General features: G+C 40.4%; 6 protein-coding genes and 1 non-coding gene across 8 annotated transcripts in view; 2 read left to right on the top strand and 5 right to left on the bottom strand.

The window, feature by feature from the left end:
* The window catches only part of LOC6566122 (GAS2-like protein pickled eggs), a 68,402-nt gene extending 66,254 nt beyond the window's left edge, over positions 1–2,148 (bottom strand). The window contains exon 1 of the mRNA XM_001992330.2: positions 1,656–2,148. The gene's annotated coding sequence lies outside the window, so the exon portion shown is untranslated. The remainder of the gene's footprint in view (positions 1–1,655) is intronic.
* Positions 2,149–2,453: 305 nt separating this feature from the next.
* Positions 2,454–2,526, bottom strand: Trnar-ccu. Its single transcript has one exon. It is a non-coding gene; the product is annotated as a tRNA-Arg (tRNA).
* A 128-nt stretch (positions 2,527–2,654) lies between these two features.
* Positions 2,655–6,166, bottom strand: LOC6566120 (anaphase-promoting complex subunit 7). Its single transcript, XM_001992329.2, has 4 exons — positions 5,920–6,166; positions 5,326–5,821; positions 4,058–5,006; positions 2,655–3,390 (listed from the first exon to the last, which is right to left on the bottom strand). Exons 1-4 carry the CDS (start codon positions 5,989–5,991, stop codon positions 3,072–3,074), a joined length of 1,836 nt encoding a protein of 611 aa, XP_001992365.1. The 5' UTR covers positions 5,992–6,166; the 3' UTR covers positions 2,655–3,071.
* A 126-nt stretch (positions 6,167–6,292) lies between these two features.
* Positions 6,293–7,727, top strand: LOC6566119 (required for meiotic nuclear division protein 1 homolog). Its single transcript, XM_001992328.2, has one exon. It carries the CDS (start codon positions 6,320–6,322, stop codon positions 7,655–7,657), a length of 1,338 nt encoding a protein of 445 aa, XP_001992364.1. The 5' UTR covers positions 6,293–6,319; the 3' UTR covers positions 7,658–7,727.
* Positions 7,728–7,915: 188 nt separating this feature from the next.
* Positions 7,916–8,478, top strand: LOC6566118 (ribosomal protein 63, mitochondrial). The gene is made up of 2 exons (XM_001992327.2): positions 7,916–8,170; positions 8,241–8,478. The coding sequence occupies exons 1-2, from the start codon at positions 8,000–8,002 to the stop codon at positions 8,388–8,390; spliced, it is 321 nt and encodes a 106-aa protein (XP_001992363.1). The 5' UTR covers positions 7,916–7,999; the 3' UTR covers positions 8,391–8,478.
* Positions 8,479–9,828: 1,350 nt separating this feature from the next.
* On the bottom strand, positions 9,829–12,222 carry LOC6566117 (vacuolar protein sorting-associated protein 26). The gene is made up of 2 exons (XM_001992326.2): positions 11,781–12,222; positions 9,829–11,549 (listed from the first exon to the last, which is right to left on the bottom strand). The coding sequence occupies exons 1-2, from the start codon at positions 11,925–11,927 to the stop codon at positions 9,978–9,980; spliced, it is 1,719 nt and encodes a 572-aa protein (XP_001992362.1). The 5' UTR covers positions 11,928–12,222; the 3' UTR covers positions 9,829–9,977.
* A 3,011-nt stretch (positions 12,223–15,233) lies between these two features.
* On the bottom strand, positions 15,234–23,575 carry LOC6565571 (apoptosis-inducing factor 3). 2 transcript variants are annotated; one of them, XM_032738750.1, is made up of 4 exons: positions 22,287–22,353; positions 21,804–21,866; positions 21,565–21,716; positions 15,234–17,170 (listed from the first exon to the last, which is right to left on the bottom strand). In XM_032738750.1, exons 3-4 carry the CDS (start codon positions 21,632–21,634, stop codon positions 15,474–15,476), a joined length of 1,767 nt encoding a protein of 588 aa, XP_032594641.1. In that variant the 5' UTR covers positions 21,635–21,716; positions 21,804–21,866; positions 22,287–22,353; the 3' UTR covers positions 15,234–15,473. The 2 variants fall into 2 exon arrangements, with proteins under 2 accessions (XP_032594641.1, XP_001992359.2); XM_001992323.2 differs by lacking the exon at positions 22,287–22,353 and adding an exon at positions 23,558–23,575 and having other exon boundaries at positions 15,235–17,170.
* Positions 23,576–26,960: the final 3,385 nt, after the last annotated feature.

The raw sequence follows: 26,960 nt of genomic DNA, 5'->3' as shown, positions 1-26,960 counted from the left end.
AGAACGGGGACAGGGCGCATGCGTTGCAAACAGAACAAAACGGAACAAACGGAGCATATGGAAGTCACTGCAAGGCACAAACTGCGACACTGTGTGTGAGTATGTGTGTGTGTGCGTATTTATCAGCCTTTTTATATATATATAAATAAATATATATATGCACATATGTGCGGCTCTTGGCTTATCAGTTTGCATTCGTTCCGTTCGAAAAGAAAGTTTGAGCAGAATTACCACACAGCAGCCTAACAGAGAGAGAGAGAGAAAGAGGGTGAGCTACAGAGAGAGAGAGAGAGAGAGAGCAGTGAAATAGTCCTCTCTCTGGCACCCACACACGCTCTCCCTTTGTTGCTCTCACTTTTGTTCGCAGTCCTGCGTCCAACAGGCATAAACAGCTGTCAACTGTTTATTGACAGACACCCGCATTCATTCCCCGCACAACCTGCCACTCGCTCCATCTCTCGCGCCAGTTGTTGCTCCCCTCTTTTGATCTTGCCTATCGAAATTTATCCTTTTTACTCCTTTGTCTTGATTGGTCTCGTTAATTTTGCTGTTGTTTTTGCTTTTACTCGTGTGATTTGCTGATTGCAGTTTTTTTCTGTTATTTTAATTAGCTGCGTGTTCCGTTACAGAGCAGTTATCAATCAATTACAGTTACGCACTGACATACGTAAATATATATATATATGTAAGTGTAAATAGTTGTTCAAGTGTATTATCATCATTGGGCTCTGCTGCATTTCCTGGCATTTCCCCTACAAATATATTTTGTTGACTAGACATAAACTGACTTCGAGAATGATTTAGCATAACAATACTGTGTCAACTGTTGCTCGATTTTTTCAGTTTTTTTTTTTTGTTTGTTTTGTTTCTAAGAAAAGTTGCACAAGGCTAGTAAGTAAATCAAAAAAAAACAAAAGAAGAAACTAAAACTTTCTAGCTTACTTTCCCGAATACTTTTTGCAATACTCTCACTGCAAAATAACAGTAATTTAATGTTTTGACTGAACTATAAAAATTGACAAATTTACTATTGAAACTGGGCCAATGAAAAATGAAATAAAAAAAAGAAGCACACCCTTTATCGAACAGTGTATGCAAAGCAGATCTTTCTAATCAACAAGTGCGTGTAAAGTGAATGTTCAAGTTGCGCAAGCAACGCAATAGATAACAACAGATAAGCCCACAAAAATGGTCAGATTATGGGGGGAGCTGGAGCTTGAGCTCTTGATATGGCTGAGCAAGTGACCCACAGATAGCCAAAACAAAGGCCGCTTTATCTTTTAGGGGAGTTCGCGCTTTACTACCAAAAAAAAAAAAAAAAACTGTTTATAAAAGATTAATATGTATTTTTTGTTACTGTTGTTGGTGGTGTCGCTTTAAGCCAAGTTTCGCACAGATGTTGCTTATCGAGTGGATACAAAGACAAAAAAGGGCAAACAAACAATTGAGATTGAATCTTCTCCAGATTTAGTTTTCACTGCAATCAAATCAAACATGCTACATGTGTAACGGCACTTTTCGTTGTTAGCTGCTTTCGCTTAAATTCACAGCACACATTTTGGCAAATAGCGGTATCAAAACAGCCAGCAAAGTAAATATTGCATAAAACATACAAGAAACAAGAAACACATTAAAATATTTACAGTTAAACGCACCTTTTTTGAAATCGTTTGGAACCGATCGCGATCGCAAATCTATTAATGTTAATTCTTTCAAATCGAATGCAAATTCAAATTCAAACACGTTGTGAATTCACACATCAAGCAAACAAATGGCAATATACAAAAAAAAAAAAAACTAAAAACACACACACCCACTTAAATTTTCATAAATATTTATGAATGATTTATTGTTGTTGTTATTGTGTTTTTACATTCAAATTCGCAGCTAGTAAATTTATTAATTTCAATTTTATGTTTCATGCCAATTTGTTGTGTCGTCTGAACAAGAAATTTACAGAGGCCCGTGTGCAATTCGTTAAATTATTCGACTTCGATTATTATTGTTAATGTTTGAATTTTTTTGAATTCATACACAGGCACACAACAAAAAATAATCAACAAAAAAAATAACTAACATAAAACGCCGTTGGTGATATGCGCTTAACGGTTACGCACATGCAACGGTAAACGCGACTGATAAGCAACTGAAGATTGGGCGCGCGAGTGCCGCAAATGTGCGACCAGGCAGCTGTTGGCACGAAAATACCTCAAACCCAATGTGCCTAAGTGCTGATTTTCGAGATGGTCACACAATGTTAACTGCTACCACTGCCAACAGCAATGTTAACAGCGCTGCTCCACACTTAACAGTATAGGCAAATTAAAAAAATTAAAAAATTAAATTAAAAAATATTTATCACTATATTTAAATTTGTGACTTAATATAAAAAAAAAATATATATATATGTGGTAGTAAAAAAAAGTTAATGACAAAAAAAATTGAATTTGCCTTACCCCAGATGGGACTCGAACCCACAATCCCCGGCTTAGGAGGCCGATGCCTTATCCATTAGGCCACTGGGGCTTGTTAACAGCGTTGACAAAACTCGGGCAAAGGCTACGGCGAATGCGTAAAATACAACAACTACAAAGCGCACACGAAAAAAAAGTCGACACAGTTGTTCAAATACAAATAATAAAAACAAAAGATCGTTTTTTTTTTGTTGTATATTTTGCTTTTTATCAACATTGAGAATTGAATTATGTTTAAGCATATGGAACGTTTGACATCGATTTTTCAAATCATATCTTGAGTGACTCGACCGCTCGGATCTAATAAATTACTAAAACAGAATAAAAAATATTACAATTATTATAATAATGAAAACATTGGACGATTACAATAATTTGGTTGGCGCATAAATATATCTAAATTATTATATGGAATGGCGAAAATGGAATGTAAATGGATAACATATAGTTTACGTGTAGCACAAATAAATAGATGACAGCTGAAAAATGATGATGATGATGATGATGATGACGATGAACTAACAAATAGATACTCTATATATACATCTACACATATACATATACATATCATATACATATAGATAAGTTAAGATTCAATTAATTGGGCATATCCCCATCAACGTCCTGCCAAAAGGGTTCGGAGAACGAATCCGATTCGGTGTCCTCCTGGGGCACAACCGGCGAAGATAGCTCCAGTGCCTCATTCGATGTCTCATCGCAGTCGAGCAACCAATCGTGATTGGGTGTGCCACACGGCGTTGCCATTGTTGCCACATTGCTTGCCACATTTGTGCTGGTGCTGCTGTTGCTGCTACTGTTCTCGCTCGTCTTGATGATGCTGCTCCCGCTGCCCGCCCGCGCCGCCTTCGTCAGCGCATTAATACCATCCAAGGCCCTACGGAATGTGGGATCCAGCCTAAAAAACAAAAAAAATTATTAAACAATTTAAAATCGTAGAATTATTGTAAGTTTGAAAAATAAATACAAATCAAGTCAGGCTTGTTATTTATAAGTATTTAAAGCATTCTTCTTCTAAGACTGTGCGAGATATTCGATTAATAAATTTACTTTATACTTATATTTTTACCATGGAGCAGGATATTATTAGAATCTACATTCTTACAACATTTTATAAATCTTTGGAGGAGGTTTCCCATAATCTGACTTTGAATGCAGATTACGAAATTAAATTGGACATTTTTGTAACTATCTCATTAAAATTGTGGCATATACATAAATAGTTATTATCGATTTGCAGCAGCAGGTATATCGATTTTGAAGATTTTGGGCACATGGTCGATAATTCCTTCATCAATCTTCAATATAACTCAAAAATTTGGTGGAGCTAGCAAGCTACAAACCCAATTTGGTGACTCTAGCTTACAAAGTGTGGATTTATCGAGATGTTATCGATAAACATACGACGAACTTGTATGGCCAGATTCAAGTCTATCGCGGCCAGACCGGAAGAACGGAATAAACTCTTCTTTAATTGCGCTAATCGAGTATAAAAATCATTAAAAAAAGAGAAAGAGAGAGAGAGAGAGAAAGAGATAGTGGGAGAGAGAGAGAGATGGACTGACCTGAGGGCCAATGTGAAAAAGTGTAGAGCCCCATCGAGATCCTTCTCGGTGCTAAGCATCTCGGCGAGCATGGCAAATAGCTTTGGATGCGGATAGTTGGTGACCTGCTTCCTCAGCAGGACAATGGCCTCCCTGGGTGTGCCCTCGTATTGATAGATGCCAGCCATTAGTATAACGCCGGGCATATAATGCTCATCGATTTGGAGTGCCTTCTCCACAAATTTGCGTGCGCTCTTCTTTGCCTCCTGATTGGTAAAGTTGAACAAGGTGCCACCGAACATGGTGTAGCTGCGCGGCGAGGTGCGAAAATAGCGTACGGCGAGGAGGCACATGCTCTGCGCCTCCTTGAACCACTTCAGGCGCAAATAGCTGGCGACCAGTCCCTTGTAGATCTCAAAACGATACGGTGCCAGGCATTGGGCACTGCGCAGCACATCGATCGCATCCTTGTGGCGACCCATCGCCCCAAACAGTTTGCTGCGCAACAGCATCGCCTCAATGTTACGTGGATCCATGGTCAGGCAGCGTTCCGCAAAGATTAGTGCCCGATCGAAGCGGGAATTCATGTACGTCAGCTGGCCATGGAGGAACCAATGGGCCGCCGTGAACTCAACAAGTGTCCCAAGTCGCAGCGGTGTTATAAGTTTCTCCTGTTCCGGCCGCTTCTTGCCATTGTATTGATAGACAACCGACAGGGCACAGAGTGCATCCATATTGTGGGCATTGATCATCACGGCCATGCTCAGATATTGCTCGGCCTTCACATAATTGCCATAGTAATACAGGCATTGGCCAATCTTCGTTAGCAGCTGCTCGTTCTGACGGAACAGCGTCGTATCGTTCAGCTGCTGGAACGTATTGGCCGCCTCCAAGTGCTTGCAGCCGTACATCTGGGCATGACCCTTGATCCAGCTGCTCAGCCACTCAATGTTCTTCGGCATCGTGGCAGCTAAAAGAGATTAAACAGAGATTAGATTACAGATTAGATAATGATTAAGATTATGCATATTTTTAGACGAGATTTAACTGAGATCTATCCATCTATATAATAATATATATATATATTCATATAATACACACATATCCTAATTTAAGCGACGTTTAACTGGCATGACTTACATATAGATATAAACATAAATTGATATATATATATATATATCTATATATAACCTAGCTATCAACTAGGACTATTCCTTGAGCTACTTTTCCAGCTACTCTTCAAATGTTCACCATTTGTCTTTTTGGTTTTTGTTGCTTGAAACACGCACCATTTACAACCAGAGAGTGAACCTCGTGTCCTTCGATGCCCAGTTCGATGAGGGCTTCGATGGCCGTCAGCGACATGGGGCACTCGGGCAGGACATCCTTGTATGCGACGGCAATATCTTTCTTGCTAACGCAGCGTCCATGATGATGCAGTAGCTTGGCCAGCAGCAGATTGAGACGTGGCGTACGCATTTTAACCGCCTCCAGTGTGCTAATGGCCATGTTGTACTCGCCCAGTTCGCGATAGCAGACGGCAATCTTGTATCGCAGATCGGTGTCCTGAAATTGCGGATAGGAGCTCTCGATGCCGGTCAGATAGCTGCTCTTGTAGCGGACCATTGCCTTACGCTGTTGGACGACAGCCTCCAGTTGCTGGCAGGCGGTGCGATAGTTGTGCTCCTTGTAGTGGGCATTGCTCAAATACAGCCTCACCTGGTATTCCGTCTCCAGTGTGGCCACACTGCGATCATTTTGCAGCAGAGTGCACAGCAGGCTTGCCTGCAATATCCCAATTAACATACAACAAATCAACTCAAAATGGCGTCAAATTGCGAGCTGTTTGCAATGCTTGCGATGCTCGCTGGCGGAACACTTACAGTGGGCACAACGCACTCGTAGAGCCCGTAATCGTAGAGCTTCTTCACGTTTGAAAAGAGTGCGCTTTCCATGTTGAATTTGTTACAGGCTCGCCAAACCAAATAGACAATAACGGTGCATTGAACTCTCCTCTCAGCAGCGAACAGGTCAAGTTCAATCCGCGAACTCAAATGCAATTTCGCCGCCGCTGCTGCTACTGCTGTTGCTGCTGCTGCCTGCTGCTTGCTGCAAAAAATGCATTCAGCTTGTTGTGAAGAAGAGCTAGTTCATTTTTACCGTTCATTGACGCAGTCGCGAACCTTGATCCGATACATCGATAACAATTGCTATCGAATTGGGAATTGAGTAAAATAACAAATGAATAAAAAGTAACCGTGCAAAAAAAAAAAAAAAACAGAAATGCTACACGCAACGGCACTGATGAGGTGCCTCCGTGCCGCCTCCTACTCCTGCCACACCTACTCCTGCTTTGCCTCCGTCTCTGCTGCCTCCTCCACGCAAACGCACACATATCGACTGCTTAAATTCAACCGGCATTTGGCAAACACAAGCATAACACAGCCCAAGGGGATCATAAACGAGGGCGAGGAGACCGCCACCACAGCCGGTCCGAAGACAAAGACTGGATTCGCGGGGGGCGTGAAAACGCTGCCCTTGATCGATGAGCCACTGGAGACGTCGGCCGCCATGTCGCCGGGTCGAACGCGTGCGTTGCGCAAGAAGCGACTGGCAATCGATGAGCTGTCGGCGCTGGGCTTCCTCAATACACGTGGCTACACCACGGCCGATGAGTACAAACTGGAGGAGTTGCACGAGGCACTCAAGCAACAGAATCTGTACGAAACGAAACGTTTCTTCTCCACCGACAATCTGGGCGTGGAGCAGAATGTCCTCTATGTGACGGCCAAATATCCGATCGGATCACAGCCACGCGAGATCTTCTTCTTTCGTGAGGGATCCGTTGTGTTCTGGAATTGCAACGACATCGAAACGAACAATGTGCTCAATTTCTTGCGCAGCTACGAGCGTGAATCCTATGTGAGTGCCTTGGTCCATGGTGAGTGCGAGGTGATGCCCTACACATACATTGCCCCGACGGCGATCGATGTGGAGGGTGATCTGGTGGCGGACAGCAGCGATTTGAATGTCGCCTCGCGTGCTTTCTTCCAAAATGGTAAATTCTTTGTTACGCCCGATAGCGATAATTTCCTGTATAAGTATACATTCTCCAATGCCATTGCCCAATCCATAAAGTTGGGCATTTGGGAGGCGACACTGGATCGTTATATTGATTCCATGGAGTATCTGACAGAGGATTTGAAACGTGGCCGACGATTGCGCATCTCGCGTGCCTCGATGCTCCGCAAAACGGGCGAATTGTTTGCCTTAAGGCATTCGATCAATTTGTCATCGGACCTGCTGGATGCGCCCGATTTCTACTGGGATCGCGAGGAGCTGGAGGGACTCTATCTGCAGGTGTGCTCCTATTTTAGCATCACACGCCGCACCAAGGTCATGAACGAGAAGATCAATCATTGTGTCGAACTGGCCGAGCTGGTGTCCCACAATCTCAACGATGCCCATCACATTCGGCTCGAGTGGATGATCATCATCCTGATTATGGTCGAGGTGGGATTCGAAATATTGCATTTTGCCGACGGTGCATTGCATAAGAGCGATCCATCCCTCCACGCCAGTCCCTTTCCCATAACAGAAAGTACAGAGATGTACAAATAGATAAATATGTATTTGCATTCGTTTTCTTTTTTTTTCTATTAAAGTGGCTAAATTGTTTCAATCACTTATACATTTATGTAATCTAATTCAATTTGCGCGCTCTACTTGCAAGCATGAGCCGATGTATTTAAATCATCGATAACAAAAGCATTATTATCAACAGCTGTATTATCGTATCGAACTTTCACAACGCCCACTACTACTCGATCATCATCATCGATAACAACGATAACACAAGCATATCGTCATCATCAGCTGTAGTTGCGACTTGTGCAACAACATTTAACGTGCACGGGAATAAATCGTACAAATTGTGACTAAAAAAAAGCAGGCAAACAAAAAATGCGACTGACTTTGATAAATTTGTTCAAGAAAACGGTGCCCGGACACATATTCCGCGGCAAGCGTCGCCTCGTCAAGCCAGTCAGCAAACAGGCAATGGACACGCTGACCCGTGAATATGAGCGCCAGGAGCACATCATGTTCCTGCTGCGGCATCCTTATCTCACACTGGTATTTATTGTCAATATAATACTGCATATATATTTGTCTGTATATTGCTAACCATAAACTCCATTGCTAGGAGCAATCATCGGGACATGCCAAGGAGCTGCAGAAGCGCGACAAGCTGGTGGCCAAATGGACGGATGAGCAGACACGCAGCAAGATGAAGCCACACATTACCATCGAGGAGCGTCTGCAGCACCTCCGTGTCAAGGAGGCGTGGGACTAGGCATTTAATATTCCGTTTGTTTTATCCATGCTTAAATAAATATTATACTAGATACTTATGTAATTAAACGCAAGATTCGTCCTCATAATCTCTGATGCCACATTCTGTTATATACTATACGTAGTCACGTCTGTCTGTTGGGCTTTATAAATCCTTACATAGGATCGAATTATTATTATTACCATATAACCATCATACTGCTAGAAGATAAATACTGGCATTTTTCTATAGTTATAATAAAAGGAAAAGCAAAAGAAAATAAATATTTTATATAGAATCTTGAGATAGGATCGAACTCTATTATACCCATATAACTATCATTCTACTATGTTCCTTCCATGTGTAGATCTTTATATATATAGTATGCATGACTTGGGAAAAAATTCATATTACCTCTCACTTTCTATTCCATAATATTTAGGATCTTTCAAAAGTTGACTTCACACGAATCGATCTGATTAGGTTCATATTTCTTTCTCGTTTTTATTAATTTGATAAAATTTAGTATATAATATATATATATAGATATATATATATGTGTGTGTGTATATATGTATGCATGTATATTTTTGTATATTAATATGAAATATGTTATGTACATATGCAGGCATATACATACGGATCATCGGGCGATATATATGTGTATATATATATATATATATATATATATATATGTATTTATCATATATGTATTTGCATGTAACATGTTTTCTAGGCGCACGCTCAGAACAACTCCGGCAGTTTCGTTTCAATATTCTCTAATCTTTATTTAAAACTTAGTTTTTGCCAATGCATCGGTATTTGTATCTAATGTTTTTCATTTTGTTTTCGTTTTATGCACAAGTTCAATTTACTTTTAAAAAGCATTTGTTTGTTTTGTTTTTTTTTTTTGTTAACAACATTTGAAAAGGTCGGCGCTAATTGAAAAATCAAATTTTCCAAAATATGGTACTGAGATATTACATGGGTCTTGCTGGGGGCTTTTTTCTTCAGTTTTTGCTTCTTTTTTTTGTTTTTTGTTTTTTGATTACGAACAGGATCACAACAGATTCGTAGCAATGTTCTTATTCAGTTTTTTTTTCTTTCTATAATTTGTTTCTATTCTGTTTTTTTTTTCTTTTTCTTTTTTTTTTTGTAATACAATGTTTTGAGTGCCTAAAGTTTCAAATAGAGCTAAGAGCGTATGTGTGTGTTGTGTGTGTGTGTGTGTGTGTGTGAGAGATAGATAGAGTATTAAAAGCGCATGTGTAGCCGAAAGTGTAGGGTATACATAGTGGTGTGTGTGTGTTTGCTAGTGTGGTTAAAGTTGCGCGCATAACCTCAATAAAACATTTTGTAACAATTTCTAAATTAACTTTTCCTCTCAAAAAAAAAAATAGATATATGTATATTTGATTTTGTGTGTGTGTGTGTTTTCGTATATATATATATATATATATATATGCATATTTGTTGTGTGTATGTTTATATATATATATATACCATATTAATAGTTGCTTCAGCTTCCGCCAGCCGTTGAGTTGTTGTTCGTATGGAAATCGAAATCGAAATGGAAATCAAAATCAAAATGGAAATCTCAGGTCTCACTCAATCCGCACTCAATGGCGCCGCATTGATCTTTTTGCCGGCTGCTGTTGCTGGTGGCGATGGCAGCGCCACGTCCGTTAGCTCATCATCGGGCATGATGTGTGACCGCTTCACATTCTCAACCACATCCACATCCACATCGTCATCCACATCGACATCGACATTCATATCCAAATCCATATTGCCATCGCCAGCAACATGCGCTGGTGATTGTATGAACAACGCTGGCTCCTCTGTGCCAATGGCTGTGTTTGCCGCACCTGTTGCAGCTCCAGCTCCAGCACCAGTTCCTACTCCAGCAACAGTTGCTGCTGAGCCGCTGCTGGGCAGAGGTGGCGGCGTGCTGGATAGCATGGCCACTGGTGAGGCGCTCGCAGTCGCCGCAGCAGCACCATCGCCCATGCCACGCTCCCGTTCACTGCCGGCAGCAATAGCTGTGGCCATTGATGGGATTAGACTGTTCTCGCCGCCGCCGCCGACGCCGCTGGGCGTCATCGGTGAGTTGGGCAGCGGTGAGTCGAGCTGTTGCTGGCTAAACTCCTGATTGGGACTCTCGCGCGTAAAGAGACCCATTTTGGATTCGGGTGCACCAGCAACTGGGCCAGTCATGCTGCCTGTCGTGGCAATGGCGGCACCCTCGCTGTCGGTGCTGCTGCTAATCAGGGAATGGGCAACAGTCGGCGCTGCCGGACCACTGACCAGATGCGGCGGTGCATGCAGCGGCACATGCTGATGCTGCAGATGCGACTGCTGTGGATGCTGATGCTGCTGCTGTTGCTGATGCTGCTGTTGTTGCTGCTGCTGCTGGGTAACATGGTAACGGGGTATGTCCGCTTTGCGCCACAACGTTATCTCCTGCTGTTTGAAGTAGCGCCGATCCTCGGTGTCCATCAGCACCAGATTGAGAAAATACTTGACCGAGAACTTCTTATTGATGTCCCGCATTGTCGGCGTCAGATTGTAGCCGGCAAGGAATACGCGTATCGGGATGCTCTCACCCTTAACGGGCGCCCCATCCATTATCTCGTATTTGGCAATCGTTTCATTCTCGGTGAATATGTTTGGTCCGGTGCCGGTCGATTCCCGCTTAATGATCGCAATCTCCATGTGCTTGATCTTGATGCGTACGAGCAGAAAATAGATTTTACCAATGATCGTATCCTTCAAATGGTATTTGCTCTTATTGTATTCGAACTCGATGTGCAGGCAATCCTCGATGCCCACCTCCATTTTAATGGGATTATTCATTTCCGGATAGCTGCAGAGTGTGTGGACAGCAATGTCCACCTCACGTGTAATATCGCTAATCCTACGCACAATTGTCGCACGGAGAAAGTAACGCAATCGCACATTGGAGCCGGCATAGACCTCAAACTGTTTCTCCACGTTCGGAAAATCAAACGGATAGCTGTTGTTCTGTATAAGATCGCCGGGACGTGCCAGCGCCTTGGCCAAACACTTGAACTCATGATGACTGCCCCGATCGTAGAACAATTCAATTTGTCCAATAAACTCAATCTTGATGCCCTGATGCTCCAGTTTGCTGCCCGGCTTCTTTAGCGTTACATTTACCTATAAAAACAAAAAATCAACAATAAAAATATATAAATAAATTATGTATATATACAAATTATCCACATAGTGTAGCACAGTGGTCGCTTCAAGTCTCTATTTGATTATTTTATTATTTGCCGCCACTGCTGATAACCACTGTGCAGATGTGGATGTGGGGCAACGGAATTAAGCGGAAGTCGATATCAGCTGCTGCCAGGCAGATTTATCTGTATTTATCCATTGGATTACCTTGCCGGATACCGTTTCGCCGTCGTAGAAGAGCAGCATTTTTTCCACTTTGCCATCCTCGCCCTTGACCTCGGCGGTTTTCTTATTCTCGGCTCCATCAAATACAATTTCGATTTCGGCTGATTGGCCAAAGCCCAAGAAATTCATAATTGATAAATTGTTTCGCTCGTTTTTTGTTTTTTCTGCACTTTTGTCACACTGTCTGCGGGCTTGAGCGGCTTGAGGGGGGAATTGCGGGGCGCAGCTGGGGCTGTAACTCTGGTATTGGAATGTTTATGTTGTGGTTGATAGCTTTAACGTATTCAGCGCGCCCTGACCCTGATGCTATCTGCTTTATTATTATTATTTTTGTCTTTGTTATAAAACTTTTACGTGTGCCTCCTGTGCCTGCAACTGTAATTTATTGGGCGTTTTTGTGTGAGTGCTGGCTGCTGATGGTGTGTAAAATTTTTTTTTTTTCCTAATCGTATAGACGATGACAAGCATCGACATATCGCATATGTAAAACCGATAACTATGCATATATCGATGACAATCAAACGCTGACACACATTGTCGAAAAGCCGGCACACTTAATGCATAACAGCCCTGGTCACTGTTAACCTGTGCACCCCTGACAGTTTATATTTGAATTTGCAAAACAAATATTACAGTTGTTATTGATGAAATCGTAACTTAGATGAAATTGAACAGCCATTGGCATTTAGTGTTCGATCCATTAACATTGGGGCAACGTCCCAGACTCTCGACACACTCCCAGAGACAGCACACATATTGAACGGCCCGATGGAGCCATGAAGACAGACGGAATGTGAATCTTTATCAGTTGCGTCTTGCGACGAACGCATTGCCAACTTCTTCAGTATTATTCTTTGCCGCAATTGTAGCTTATTTTTTTCACTGTTATTGAGAAAGTTTTAGCGAATAAATGGAACTATATATATTTATCACATCAAAGTTTACCACTCTAGATGCGAGCTGGCATCAGCATATAACTTCATCTTGGACTCGGCTATAGTCAGCTCATTCGCCATATCAATTAGCTTATGGGTAAACATTATTTCTCGCATTCTAAATATATTCAATAAGTCTGCCGTCTGTTGAATACAGGATCCTAAAGTTAACATTCTTAGAAAAACTTTTCAAATAATTAAAAGACTGCATTTATTTTATAGAACGAATAATTGTAAAAGTTTGCTTTCTTCTGTGATTTAAAAAAGTATAAATTAATAATATATAAACACAAAAAAGCAATTTTACTTTGCACATATGTAGTATTTATCATTTAGATCTAGATATCTAGACAAAAGAAAAGTTCTTAGTAGGCATTGACTTTTCCTTAGTGTGCATGACATATGGGAATTCATTCTCATTCGTATTTCAACAAAGCTTGCACATCATTGTTAAAGAAAATCAAATCGAAAAAATCAAAAAAAAAGAAATAAAAATAAATTAATTTTTTCTTTTCAATTGCAAATTGCTAACGAATATTCCTTGTTAGAGGTAAGTGAATAAGTGGCATTAAAAAAAGAACAAAATAGCCACCCAGCACTTGTGCAAATACAGATCACAGATAACGGATAATTATGCCGGAACACGATTACCCCGAGCACCCGGAGATGCCCATGATTACAACAGTTGTCAAGGTTTTTAAGTTGACCGATATGAACGAGATACTCGATATTATCGAGGTGGTCGAAACGCTCTGCATAGTCGATGATTTCAAGATGCTCGAATCAGAGATGAATGAAGACGTTGTGATGCATACCGCTGAGGAGGATAATGAATGAATGAATAACAACGAATACCCCATACTACCTTGACTAGTATAATAATGTGATCAATATAGTATTGATCTTATTATTATTATTTGTAACGTTCTTAATGATTCTTTTAATATATAGTTTCAATGCTTACTCGATCACTCAAGATGCTGTTGCGTTCTGAAAGTTCACTTGACAATTTACATTCCTCCAGTCTCTGTGACATAAGCCTCGTTCTGGCTGCCTGTTGGAGCACCTCTTCTTTCACATCCTTCAATTCGAAGGTGATCTTGGCCAAGGTTTCGCTTCTCTCCGTCAGCTCCTTCTTCAGCCAACTCAATTCGACGAGCAAAAACGAGCAATTTCCTGAATCTGAACAGAGTTGTATGGACTTGAACACAATCCTTGTTAACAGTACGCCATGCGTCAAGCCAATTGCCCATCATGAATTCCATGGGACACATTAATTGCTTACACTCAATGGACTGTCGAGTCTCCATGTCACCAATGCCACTGTATTGATGTGATTGATGTGTTCAAGTGCAAACAAAAAAAATATTTTTTGTATATTATAAATTTAAAATTTGGATAGCATTGCGAAATGTTAAATATAATTCTCAATTTTTTTTTTGGAAATGGGAACGTGGGAAAAAACCGCGGGATGAGCGAGTTTGACTATCAATCGAAAAAAAAATCCAATCCAAATAATAATTTATCGATTTGGTGTGAACAGTCCTGTTCAATTACAGACAAGGGCAGTAAGAACGACTTCGCAGCCCTGGTAGTTAAGTTATTTACTGTTAGCATTGCTTAATTGTAGTTGGCATTACGGCTGCAGGCTTGGTGATTGAAAGCCTAGGAAGACGAGGGATTTTTGAACATAGACTATACACATACATAAGTATACTGATCCCTTTGATATCTTTGACTAATTATGCTAATCGCTGATTTATTTACTTAAGGAAGAATGCAAGCAAAGCTGAATGACGCGCATAGAGAGTTTTGTATTTGTTGTTGTTGTGTCTATTACATGATGTACAGTATGCATACAGAACTATACAGTAAGCAACGGTATTGCAATCCTTCAGCTACCCCCCTCATCTTATTGTATATGTACTGCGACATGCTAGATCTATTGTGTTCCCTTCTAAGCCTGTTGGCTCTTCCATTAATCTCAGCTCCTGCAAGAATGCCAGAAACTTTCTTGGGTTGGGTGTTTCTATGTCTTTGAAGCTGAACACATGCATCCGTAGGATACTATATTTGTTCCTAGTTAAGGCGACACTATCTGCTAGGATATACTTTGAGGCTTCTTCCTGGTGGTTTCTTTCCCGCTAAATCATTGTGGCCCCGGACCCATCTTAGGGTAAACCTATTAGATGTTCCGAGCTGGTCTAGCTTGGCTCGTACGGACTCACGGACTACTCTTGACGGTATATTTGTCCCCTTAAGGGAATTTATTGTTGTCTGACTATCAGATATGATGGCTATATCTGTATATAATTATAATAAATACATATAATATATTCGTAATCAAAGGTAAGAGGTAGATACTTAAAATAAGTGTTTCGAATACCAAGCACAGCTAAATAAGTTTATATAATTCTCTTAAAACTAATCGAATATCGATAAAAATCAAATTCACTTTTTTTTTTTTTTAAATTGTTGTTTATTGTACAAAACAGACACATAATTTGGAAATTGAGCAAATTGTTGGTACATCAACTTGTATATGTATATAATTATATATATTATAATATATATTTATATGTATATTTGTGTGTGTGTGTGTGTGTAATGCACTGGCATGATTTAACAAATACTAACAATTCGGATGGTCACAAATAATATAATACTAAGAATGAATCTCTTGTTGCATAAGCATAGTATGTGTGTGTGTGTGTGTGTGTGTATGGATTTGGGATATATTTTAGCGTACTTTGGGCAACGGCTCACTGAGCATTGCCGTCCAGGCCTGACGATTCGTCGCGTCCTCAATGTGATTGCGTCCCAGACACTTGCCCTGCGCAATGAGCTCCGCAAACTGGGCAACAATGGGATCTCGGCCGCAGGAGGCGACTGCTATCACCGTATCGGCATGGTTCACAAAGTATGCAATAAATTGCATTGTTTCGAGACTGCCATCGATGATGACATCCTTGTAGGCACCATAGCCCGCATACCGTATGCCCTTGCCAAAGAGCATGGTGAAGAAGAATGGCACCGCCTCCGATTTCTTGACGCTGCCGCTCATATTGATGGCAGCGATGCGTCCGTGGTACTGCGCCAGCTGATAGTGTCCAATGTTGACGCGTGACTGGGCCAGCGAATAGATGTGGGCATTGGCTATGTCGCCGCCAACATAAACATCGGGCACATTTGTCTCCAGGAAATCGGTGACATCCACCGAACCATTCTTGTTCAGGTGCACACCGGACTTGGCCATAAACTGTGTGTTCAGCCGGGAGCCGGTGCCCATGATGAGCAGATCACAGGGTAAACGCGTACCATCCACCAGCTGTACCTCGGTCACCTTGCCATCGTCGTCGCCAATGATCTGATCGATGCCACTCTGCATGATCATCTTCACATTGTTGTCCACATACAGTTTGAGGACACGGGCGCCAATCGCCTCGCCAAAGGCCGCTTTCAGTGGGACAGTGTCGCGACCGATGACTGTGACGCTGGCCACCTTGGGGACGAGACCGGCTGCTGCCTCGAGCGCAATGAAACTGGAGCCCAAACAGACGACATTCGTCTGGGGCGTTATCAGTTCGAGGATGCTCTGCGCATCGGCATATTCACGGATCGTTTTCACATTCAACAGATCGGCACCGGGAATAGGTGGCTTGAAGGCGGCACAGCCGGTGGCAATATAGATCTTATCGTACTTGACCACATAGCCATTGGAGCAGTGGAGTTCCTTTTGTGCGGTGACCAGCTTATCGGCGCTAACGCCCAGCCACAGCTCGATGTCGTGATCCTTGTAGAACTGCTCGGTGCGGAATTGCAGGCTCTCGATGCTGACGTTCATCGACTTGGAGACCTTGACGCGATCGTACGGCAAATACGGTTCGCGGCAAACGAAGATCAGGCGACCGGTGTAGCCCTCCTGGCGCAGTGCCTCCACGCAAACAGCGCCCGACGGGCCGCCGCCAACGACAATGAAACAGCGTTCGTCCTGCGTATTCCGTTTCACCATTGGCTTGAGACGTGACGATTTGTCGAGATCGGTGCGCTTGATGCGCACCATCACCTGGCCATCATCGCTGACATTGACCTTGTGGCAGGGCAGCGAATCGATGCCCGGAAAGTCCTCAATGTCGCCCGTCTCCAGATTGAAGCAGGCCCCATGCCAGGGACAACGAATCCGACCCACGCCCAATGCGCCCGTCTTCATCGGTGCACCATAGTGGGTGCACTTGGCGCCGAGTGCATGCAGCCGTCCATTTTGCTTCACCAGCAGCACGGGGGTCTCCTCATTGAAGTCCACCTGCTTCAGCTCGTTCTCCACCAGTTCCGTGGCCAGACAAACGGCCACCGGCTCCGTATATTGGGCATCCAGCTCGTTCGACATTGTTGTTGTTGCCACCTTATCGCACTTGGATTGATACGAACCGACGGCACCTGCACCAGAGAAAGAGATGGAGATAGAGACAGAAAGAGTGAGAAAGAGAGAATTGTGAGGAGTGGTTTGTATTTTGATTTGATTTGATGTTTTGATTTTTAGACTGGTTTAGCTTGTTGTTCTTGTTGTATCTGTATCTGTATCTGTAACTGTCAAATTTGAAATTCGATTTTCCCGTTGTGTCGTTAAATGGATGATTTTCAGATACGAAAATTCAAGAAAGAAAGTCTAGTCTCCCCCACGCCCCTCCCACAGTCGCCCAACTCATCGCCTACTCTGCTCAGCTTCAAAATTTGAGTGGGGCACGTGTCGCTGCGTGACACGAATACAAAGTCGTGCTCGTGCTTGGAAATAAACTAAGAATAGATAATACAGATTACGAATCTCATTATATATTATGCATCTACATAATATATATAAATTAGTCTACGGAAATCGAAAAATAAATGCATTAATTGCAAAATTGTCAATATAATATAATAAATAGATGTAATTAATAACTAACAAATATGTAATAAAATTAATAAAATAACAACAAAAATGTATACAATAATTGAATGTTAGTTTTCAATTTGATATTTATGGTATTTTGCTATTCTTTAATTATTAATTTTGATTTGTGCAAGTTGCGTAACTGAACCAATTACAGTTAGATATTAAATCGATATCCTTAAAAGTGACCTTTAAATTAAGCACAAAATAGAAAAAAATATTTTGCTAAAAAAAAAACCTTAAAAAAAAAAATTATATAGATATAGATTCTTAATCTTAAGGATTTTGGTGGAAAATACATAGAATGTGTGCCAGCCATGCGAGATAAATAAATAAGATATTTGAAATTGGGTTTTGGTTGCTTGTTTCTGCTCTGAAGCACTTGGAATTTGTGAAAGCCATACAAAATATATATATATATTTCTAATTGAATTAAATTGAGACAAGATGTTAGTTGAAAATGTGCGCATCTCTAGTTAGAAAGCAGGCAGAGAGCAGAGCCCTGAGCCCAGATCGCCCAGACGGCTAGTTGGCCGACTTGGCTAAATGGCTAAGTTGGCCGAGTTTGTCAGTTGAAAACATGTGCTGGTCGCGTCAAGAACTTGTTGGGCTGCTGCTGCTTTGCACGGTTGTCTGTCTGCTGGGCGTGGTCAATGGGACGAGTGGAGCCAGTGGCTCGAGTGATGCTGTCACCAGTGCCGGGCAGCAGCTGGAGCTGAAGCTGAACGCACTGCATCTGCACAAGCAGCTGCTGCAGTCGGAAATCGAACGCTTGTATTTGGGCAACTTTATGCCGGAGACGCCGTTGCTGTTGCAGGAGCTCCAACAGCGACAGCAGCAGATCCAGCTGCAGATCGAGCGGCTGGAGGGCAGGGCACAGCATCGTCAGGATGCACAGCAATTGGCACTGAGCTTGACCGCTGACTTTGAGTATCTGCAGCACAAGCTGGACGAGCTGAAGCAAGAGCTGGATGGCATGCAGGATACCAGCATTAGCACTAGCAATAGCAGCATCAAATCGACGCTGGAGCAGCAGCGGGATGCCATCGATAGTACAACGAAGGCGCCAATGGGATCTGCAGCGGCGAGCGGCATTGGCTCCTATTTCTTTACGCCGCTGCTGGCGATGCCAGAGATTTCCGGTGGGGAGAGCGTTGCCCAGCCGGGTCCGCGTTCACCATCGTTGATCAGGCGACTGATGACAATGCTGCGACCACATGCAGCCGCATCCCAGTCGACATCCACATCGACAACTGGTTTGCTGCGCGGCGCCTCCACCAAAATGCACCTCGTGAGCGCCGGGGAGCTGCTGCCACAGTTGCAGCTGCAACGCCAGTTTCTGGACGATGCCATCCGACGCTTGGAGCAGCTGGCCACCAAATCGGGTGGCGAGAATAAGATCTAGCCTCGGCAGCACTTCAAGCACTTAACAATTCCTTCCAAATCATCATTTTTATCTAATATTTATAAACATTTTTTTTTTAATATATTTTTTTTAATAAATCTTGAAACAATTTGTATGCAATGTGAGCCGGTTTGGAAACTTAACTGTAAATTACATGTCAAAACATGTTCAGCGTGAAAAATTTGAAACCCTGAAGCCGTTAAAAATGGAAATGGAAACCACAAAGTATATCTACATACATATGTATACATATATATATATATGTTCTTGTTCAGCCTAAAATTCAGATTTGGATAAACAAATTTGAAATACAAGTTCATTTTTATTACAGAGAGATCAAATGATCAGTTTTGAGCCGATAAACAAACCTATAAACAAACATTAAATACAAGTGAAGGCCCCGAACCGGGCTATGAATCAGGTTCAGATCGGTATCGGTAAACAACAGTGAAGCTCACTAATATATTAATTGGTTAAAAATTCGACTTTTCAAAAGTTTTTATGCCAAATTTTCACAGATTTGAATCGATATTTGTAAGCATCACAAAGATAACCATTTATAAATCGGAATTTATTGCAACCATATCATTTTCAAGCACTCGAAAACCGTTATTTACCGAAATTTGAGATGGGTGATAAGCCCATTTTATGGTATTGGCCAAAAATCTAATCGTTTCCAACTAATTTATAACTATTATGCTTATTAATTGGTGTTTAATTTTATCAAGATTCATAAATTTTATGTGTTCGATCTATATATTTTCGATCTATATATATATTTATTTTTGTTGTTGATAAGGTGCGAAAAATAAATGTTGCAACTATCATTGTTTGATAACACTTGGACACGCTGATAAAAAGACAACAACAGACAAAAGAAATGATGTTCGACGAGCTTGGAACACTCAAGATAATAATATTAATATAAATAAGTATGGGAAACTTTGTTTAGTGCCCATATCGTGCTGCAAAACGTTTTCATTCTTAGCCAACAAGAAATCGATACGTTTTTAAGGAACAAAAGCTGCCGACTTAGGTTGACTCTAATTTGCTGAGTCATGCCACCCACGCAGAACTTGCCTTTAGCTACTGGGTGGACAAGGGGGAGTTGTGGCCCAATTATTTCTATTTATATACAGAAGGTATTAAAATTTGTTCGATATCTAAGTGATAAGATGTCGGTTTAAAATATCCGCTGGCAAGCCCTGCCAGGGTGTAAGACCAATAGCTCTTGAAAACTATTAGAACATATCGAATAACGTTGAATAATGCTAGTTATATCATTTAAAGTGCGTACACATCTGTCTATTATGAAGCATTAAACAAGTGAAGCTTGTAAAGCCTACTCAAATGGAAATCAAACGCATTTGGCCAATAAGCAGTCAAAAATTTCAATCGACTTCCTTTCGATCTCAAATACAAATCAGACCTGGTTGTATTAATCTTTCATATCACGTCAACAGTAACAAAAAAAAATAATATAACCAAAAAGATTATGAGTCAGAGACCTTCGATAGATCAGACATTGCCAAAGTTAGCATCAATTGAAATAATTTGGCTGTATAAATAAAAGCCTAAAAAAAAACCGGTCTATTGTCTAATTAGTTAAATTTAAGTACAATTGAATTTGCCATGATTAACGGCTATTTGAAATGTACACTCTCTCCCTCTCGCTCTCTCTCTCACACACACACACTCAGAAATGAACCGGTTGGCCTTGGTTAATCCTCACACATGCGAAAACAATTGTAAGAAAAGGCAAAGCAAACAAACAAAATAATAAGCAAAGCAATTTTTTTTTTTCATTTTTGCTTAGCCTTATTTACCCAAAGAAATAATCCGCTCGAAATTTGAAAAATTTGACGTGTGCAAAAACCGTATATATGTATGTGTGTGTGTGTAAATGCCGTTAACTTAACGCCGAGTGCGCTGAGGATAATTAAATACCGCCGTCTTAGTTGAGTTCAGAGTGTAAACTGTAAACTGCAGCTAAAGCAAGAAGATTGAAACCAAAACGAAAGCGAACAAACAAACTATGCCTCTCTCTCTCTATCTCACTCTCTCTCTCTGCATCCCGTTCACCTTCTCTCACACCATTACTCTCTCTCTCTCCTGTCTGTCGGTGCACGTTTAGATGAATTCAGGTTAAATATGGTCAATTATCAACATAGTTGCAAAGTTGGACACACGAAATGCGCATAAATTGTAATTATTGATTTCTAATTACAACTAAATAGAAAATATATATTGCATGTCATCAGCAAAGCAATTAGAAAGCCACAAAACAATTGGCATCGAAAGAAAGAATAGAAAATTGGCGAAATATACAGAAAATTAATGGGTTTTTTTGTTGTTGTTTTTGGTTAATAACAATCTCAATTCCAGCAAGTATATAGATATACAAACTGTACACAAGTTATTGTAATTAAAATATAGTTATTGTCAGATGTTTCTAGTTATTTGAATAAAAGTTCAAATCAGTTTTTGGCGTATTACCTGAGTTCTGTTCCGGATTGGGCGTTATTTTGCCAGTCGTTTTGTATTCCTTACAGAGCATGGAACCCATTGTGTGTATTTGTTGATAACTTGAGTATTTGTTCCAGTAAAATAAGCACGGCAATTGCCCAATGAGCCTCGTTTGATGTTTTCTATAATCAATTTAGATTGCTTTTCACAAAATACTAATAATATAATATATATATATATATACATATATATAGTACACAGATACGTACCCAGCAAGTGCAAATGGAATTAGTTTAAATAATGTGTTAACTGAACGATAAGTTGACTGCCACCTGCAAAATATAAATTTTAGGTTTTACACATATTTTTTGATTGATATTATAGATGTTAAATTATATTAAATATGTGTACTTTATTTTATTAGTTGTTAACATAAATTCACATTTTCTGATTTCTGATCATAGATTAAGGTTAGAGCAAACAAAAGTCGTTGGTTTAGTCCACTTTTGTTTTGTTATGTTTTGTTTTTTTTTTTTCTTTTCCGCTCTTCAACATTTTTTAGTTATGTGCTGGATTACGCCATATTCTTTATTGTTTATCTCTCTTCCTTCTCTTTCTCTTCCGCTCTTTTATCGCACGCTGCACGCTCTCTAGGAATGCGCTGTGTTCTTTATGATTCACAGTGGAGAAACCAAAACAAAAACACTCAAAAAAAAAAAACAGAAAAAAACAGAAAAAAAAAACAAACAAACCCGGCACGAGAAGCTTTGGCATGCAACAGGTTGACAAAACGTTGACGCTGCTGCTGCTGATGCTGCGGTTAGCTTTCAAGTGTTGAATCTCTCGATTATAACGACGACGCCACACATACGTTAAAGGAGAACACGTCCGTCGTCCGTGAGCTGCGAATCGAGTCTGCCGCCTCGAAGACAACTTCCATAGTAAGCGATGACGACGACGACGACGTCGACGATGCCATAAAACGTTTACATGTATATTGATTGCGCTTCTACATAGACATACATACATATATATATATATACATATATATATCTATCTATATATATAAACGTATATGGAACGTTTAGGCATGGTCAAGAGTGGAGCCCATGCAAGCGACCAAATTTTGTGGGGCTAACGAAACGTTTTGACCTTGTCGCCGCTCTCCAAAACAACAACATGAGCAACAGCAACTTTTATGCCGCTCGCACATTGCAGGGGACACACCCCGCTGCCCTATTGTTGGCATTACCGGTTTTAAAGCTGAGTAACCGCCAATTAATTGAGAACAGCAGCAACAGCGGCAGCAGCACGCAGCACCAACAACAACAACAGCAACAATCAACTGTCAGGTGTACAACCTTCAAGTTTTTGACTAGGAAAAAAAGAAAAAACATAACGAGGGGTGTTCACTGTAGCATCCAAATTGTTAACTGACAATTGTAACTGACAATGACAATTTTGCCAGCCAATATAATTATGATTTGCAACGCAATTGTTGTACAAAAAGCAGTGAGATATAAGCAGCAACAACTACAATGATCGCTCGGCGGTTGAAACTGCTCGCCTTACAGCCTAATCGAAAATGGCAATTAATTCTAATAATTCGAATATTAAGTAAGAATAATGATCATTTTCGATTCGATAGTACTTTAGTTGATGCATGTTTCTATGTCTAATGGCAAGTTGTGAAAGTTGGTTAATGCGAGAGGCCACTGTATGCATGCAATATATACATATACCCATGTAGTCCATATGTTTTGTTTTTTACCAACTCATTTGACCGATTAATCTAGGACACGGACAGCTGACAGACGCTTCTAACGAACTCTGTTTGTTACGCACTTGTTGGCACGTCTCAGATAACAGCTATTCTCGTCAGCTTAGGGAATATGCAAGTCAATGTGCTTGATAAACGTTACACCCACACATTTGTATGTGTGTGCATGTGCGTATGTGTACATGTATGTGTGCACTTGTCTAATAACTGTGAAACAATCTTACCAATTTGCATTTGACTTACATGTCCTTTATCCTAATTTGCTACTTATGTTATACGTGTTCAGAAGCAGATGCATGCCGGCTTTGTTGTCGTGTCAAACTCTTATCGATGCTGGATTAAATGAATTGGCGCAATTAAATCGATAGTTTCGATAGCAACTGTTAAGTTAACAGCAGTGCTTACAGTTTGCACACATTGAGCGATAGATGGCGTGCAACTGCTTATGGCGCTAAATTTAAAATGTTGCTCAACTGAGCTTTTTTTTTGAATAGTTATGTATGCATATATAGTTAATTATCGTTGATTAAAAATGGAAAGAAAAAGCACTGATTAAACACATATACACATATATTTGTAATTAAACATTCATTATTATTCGGTTGTGCATTTTTATTGTTCTACGTTGTTGATATTTCTATATGAAAATCAAACGAATCAATTTTAATTAATTGATATTGTTATTGCAACTATGTATGTGCAAATATGTATATTCCAAAGGTCACCATGTGCAGCTTACATATACATATACATATTTCGTAATTTCATTTTTTCATTTTATGATCAATGATTAATTGATTACAAGTTATGAGGGAAATGCGGTTAATTGTGCTCCTAATCAGGTGAATATATGTAAGTAAGCCATGATGTATGTACATACTTATGCATGAATGAATGTATAAGTTGTTATAATAATAAGTTATTGGTTGTTTACAGCTGGTTTCCACGCGCCGGCCAAGTGATTGCCGTGTGCCGATTACAAATGCTGATTTCCACAATTCAATTCATGAGCAATGCTCAACTGAATCGCATCTCTAGATTAAGTTCAAAGGTCACACGGACTCGCGACGACGACGACCCAACAACCGACTGACAATAGCAAAGCGTCCGTTTGTTATTTTTTATTTTCTCTTTTTTTTTTCGTTTTCGTTACTTTTTCGGGGGTGCAATGTCCCCGTTTGTTGCCGGCCAAGGTCGTCGCTGGTGTCGTCGCCTAAGCTGAGCGACCAGACAGAGCGACGGCCTCTAACACACACACACGCACACGCACGCACACACACACATACCTAGTTGAAATGCCTAATTCACAGTTGGCAGGTTTGGTTTTCTTTTTTTTTTTGCACTGCATTTGATTCGGAATCAAAGCGAAGCACAAAACGACACTCGCGTCGTTTCTGTTGCGTTCCGTTATTCTTTCTATTCAATAACGGACCAAACGTTGACCTTGAAACAGGCCTTCGCCTGTGGCCGACAATGCACCGTGGTACATTTATTTTTCAAGCGCGCTAATCAAATAATATTCTCATCTAAATGTATAGAATTATATCATTCTAGAACCAAAATGTGTGTCTCTATATAAATGTATATATTCATTTGCAGATTATAAGGATTAACAATCCGTGTACTGTGTAAGCATATCAGCTTTTAAGCCATACATTATAGATTTCAAAATGAATAAGCGATATTATATTAAATTTAATTATATTAGGCGTAATTATATTGCGTTCTTAAGTAAACAACCAAATTGATTCAATGTTGTTGATTCTAAAATAAAACGACCTCAATTTAAGAATATATTCTTTATTTTGACTTTGGCACTAGAATGAATAATATATATTATATATATATTTTCTTGATTATCGATTGTTTTGTTGTTGTTGCTGTCTGTGAAATTTGAGCGCTGACTTAATATGTAGGCCCACTGTATTGTAACTGGCAACTGCAGTTCATTGGCTGCTCCGCCTGAAGAGAGAGGTTTACGCATCCTAATCCTAACCATGACCTCCACACACGAATCGACGAGCAGCACTCAAATGTGTGTCTATGGCCCTTGGCGCCATTTTCTCCCTCTCTCTCTGTCTCTCTCTCTCTCTCTCTCTCTCTTTCTGTCTGTCTCTCTCTCTCTCTCTCATTCTTAGATTTTTTTCGGCTTAAAGTCGCTCAACAACGCGTCGCTGTTTTGGTTGTTGTTGTTGTAATTGATGCAGTAGTTGTTGTTATTGTTGTAGTTGGCACAGTTCAACCTGCGCCTTGGCAGTTTATTGACACCAGCGATAATTTCGCATTGTTTTTGTCTGATTTCTGCTCAGTCTTTAAAATTCAATAAGAGCATATAAAAAGCAACTAATTAATAATCAGTCGTAATATATGAATATACACACATATATGTATGTATTTATATATATACATATCATATCGTATTCACATCAGATATAACTGTAGGAGTTTGTTAAATTGCTAGATGAACAATCTGATTTACGTTACCAAAAACAAAAATCGACGAAAAAAAAAGTTGATTTTTTACAAATAATTAGGTAGAATTCTAACTTTGCCTTATTAGCAACAACTGCTCAAATTAGATCAGACTTTGCTCAGCCTGAGCGAAGGACACACCATGTTAAAGTCACAGGGTATCTGCTAGTCGACCCCTCTCCCTCTCTCTCTCTCTCTTTCTCTCTCTCAGCAGTCTTGTTAAACTTAAAGTAATGTTTATTTTTCCATCTAAACCCAATTAAGTCAGGCCTGAACTGATTTTCATGTTGAATAATTTCAAATTAAAGTTCAAACTTTATTCGCATATTAAAAATGATCAATTCTAATGTACAAAATACAAATAGAATATAACATTTGAAATCCGACGCAGAGGTAAGAGTGATAATGTATACATACATATATATATATTATTATTTTTATTTTTTTTGGCTTTAAATATTCAAAGCAAAACAAACAAATCGAGCGTAAATGCAAAGTTCAATTTGAAGACACAAATTTGTCGCGCTGTTTGTTATTTGTTTACATTTGCAGTTGTTGTTGTTTGTTGTTGCAGTTGTTGTTGTTGTTATAATTATTATTATTGAGCGAGTGGAGTGTCTGGGTCTGGAATGGACTCTCATCTAGGCCTGGTATCGCCCGCCGCCAGCACCCCGCACGCTTCTGGGTCAATAATCTGCGCCGGAGTCGCACTGTTCCACTGGCGCCCACTTGTCGCGCATGTCAATCAATGAAGATCCAATTTTAGCACAAGTAAACAATATTTGCACGCTGGGCCGCGTCTGGCCGATCCGTCACCCATCATCATCATCATCATCATCACACATAGATTCCAATTGCATCTATGCCCCACCCCAACTGGGGTAGCCGCCCAGCAGCGCCTTATCGCCCTATATCAACTCTGCGCTCTTTCTCTCTATATATATATATATATATATATATATATATATATATATAGTATATAGTCTGTCCCTGTCTCGATTTACTCTATCTCATTCGCCGGAGCAATGGTGAAAGGAAAACAACTTTGTCCCTGGAGATCATTATTGATTACGTGTATTTTCTGTCTCTTTCTTACGCCATCTATCAAAACTGATATTGAAATTCCCTTTAAAATCATCCTCCCTTCAACAAATCGTCAAATATCAATCATAGC

This window comes from Drosophila grimshawi, unplaced genomic scaffold, assembly GCF_018153295.1.
Source record: "Drosophila grimshawi isolate 15287-2541.00 unplaced genomic scaffold, ASM1815329v1 contig_848, whole genome shotgun sequence".
NCBI lineage: Eukaryota > Metazoa > Arthropoda > Insecta > Diptera > Drosophilidae > Drosophila > Drosophila grimshawi.
The sequence above is the reverse complement of the archived record's forward strand: the minus strand, read 5'-3'. Positions and strand labels throughout refer to the sequence as shown.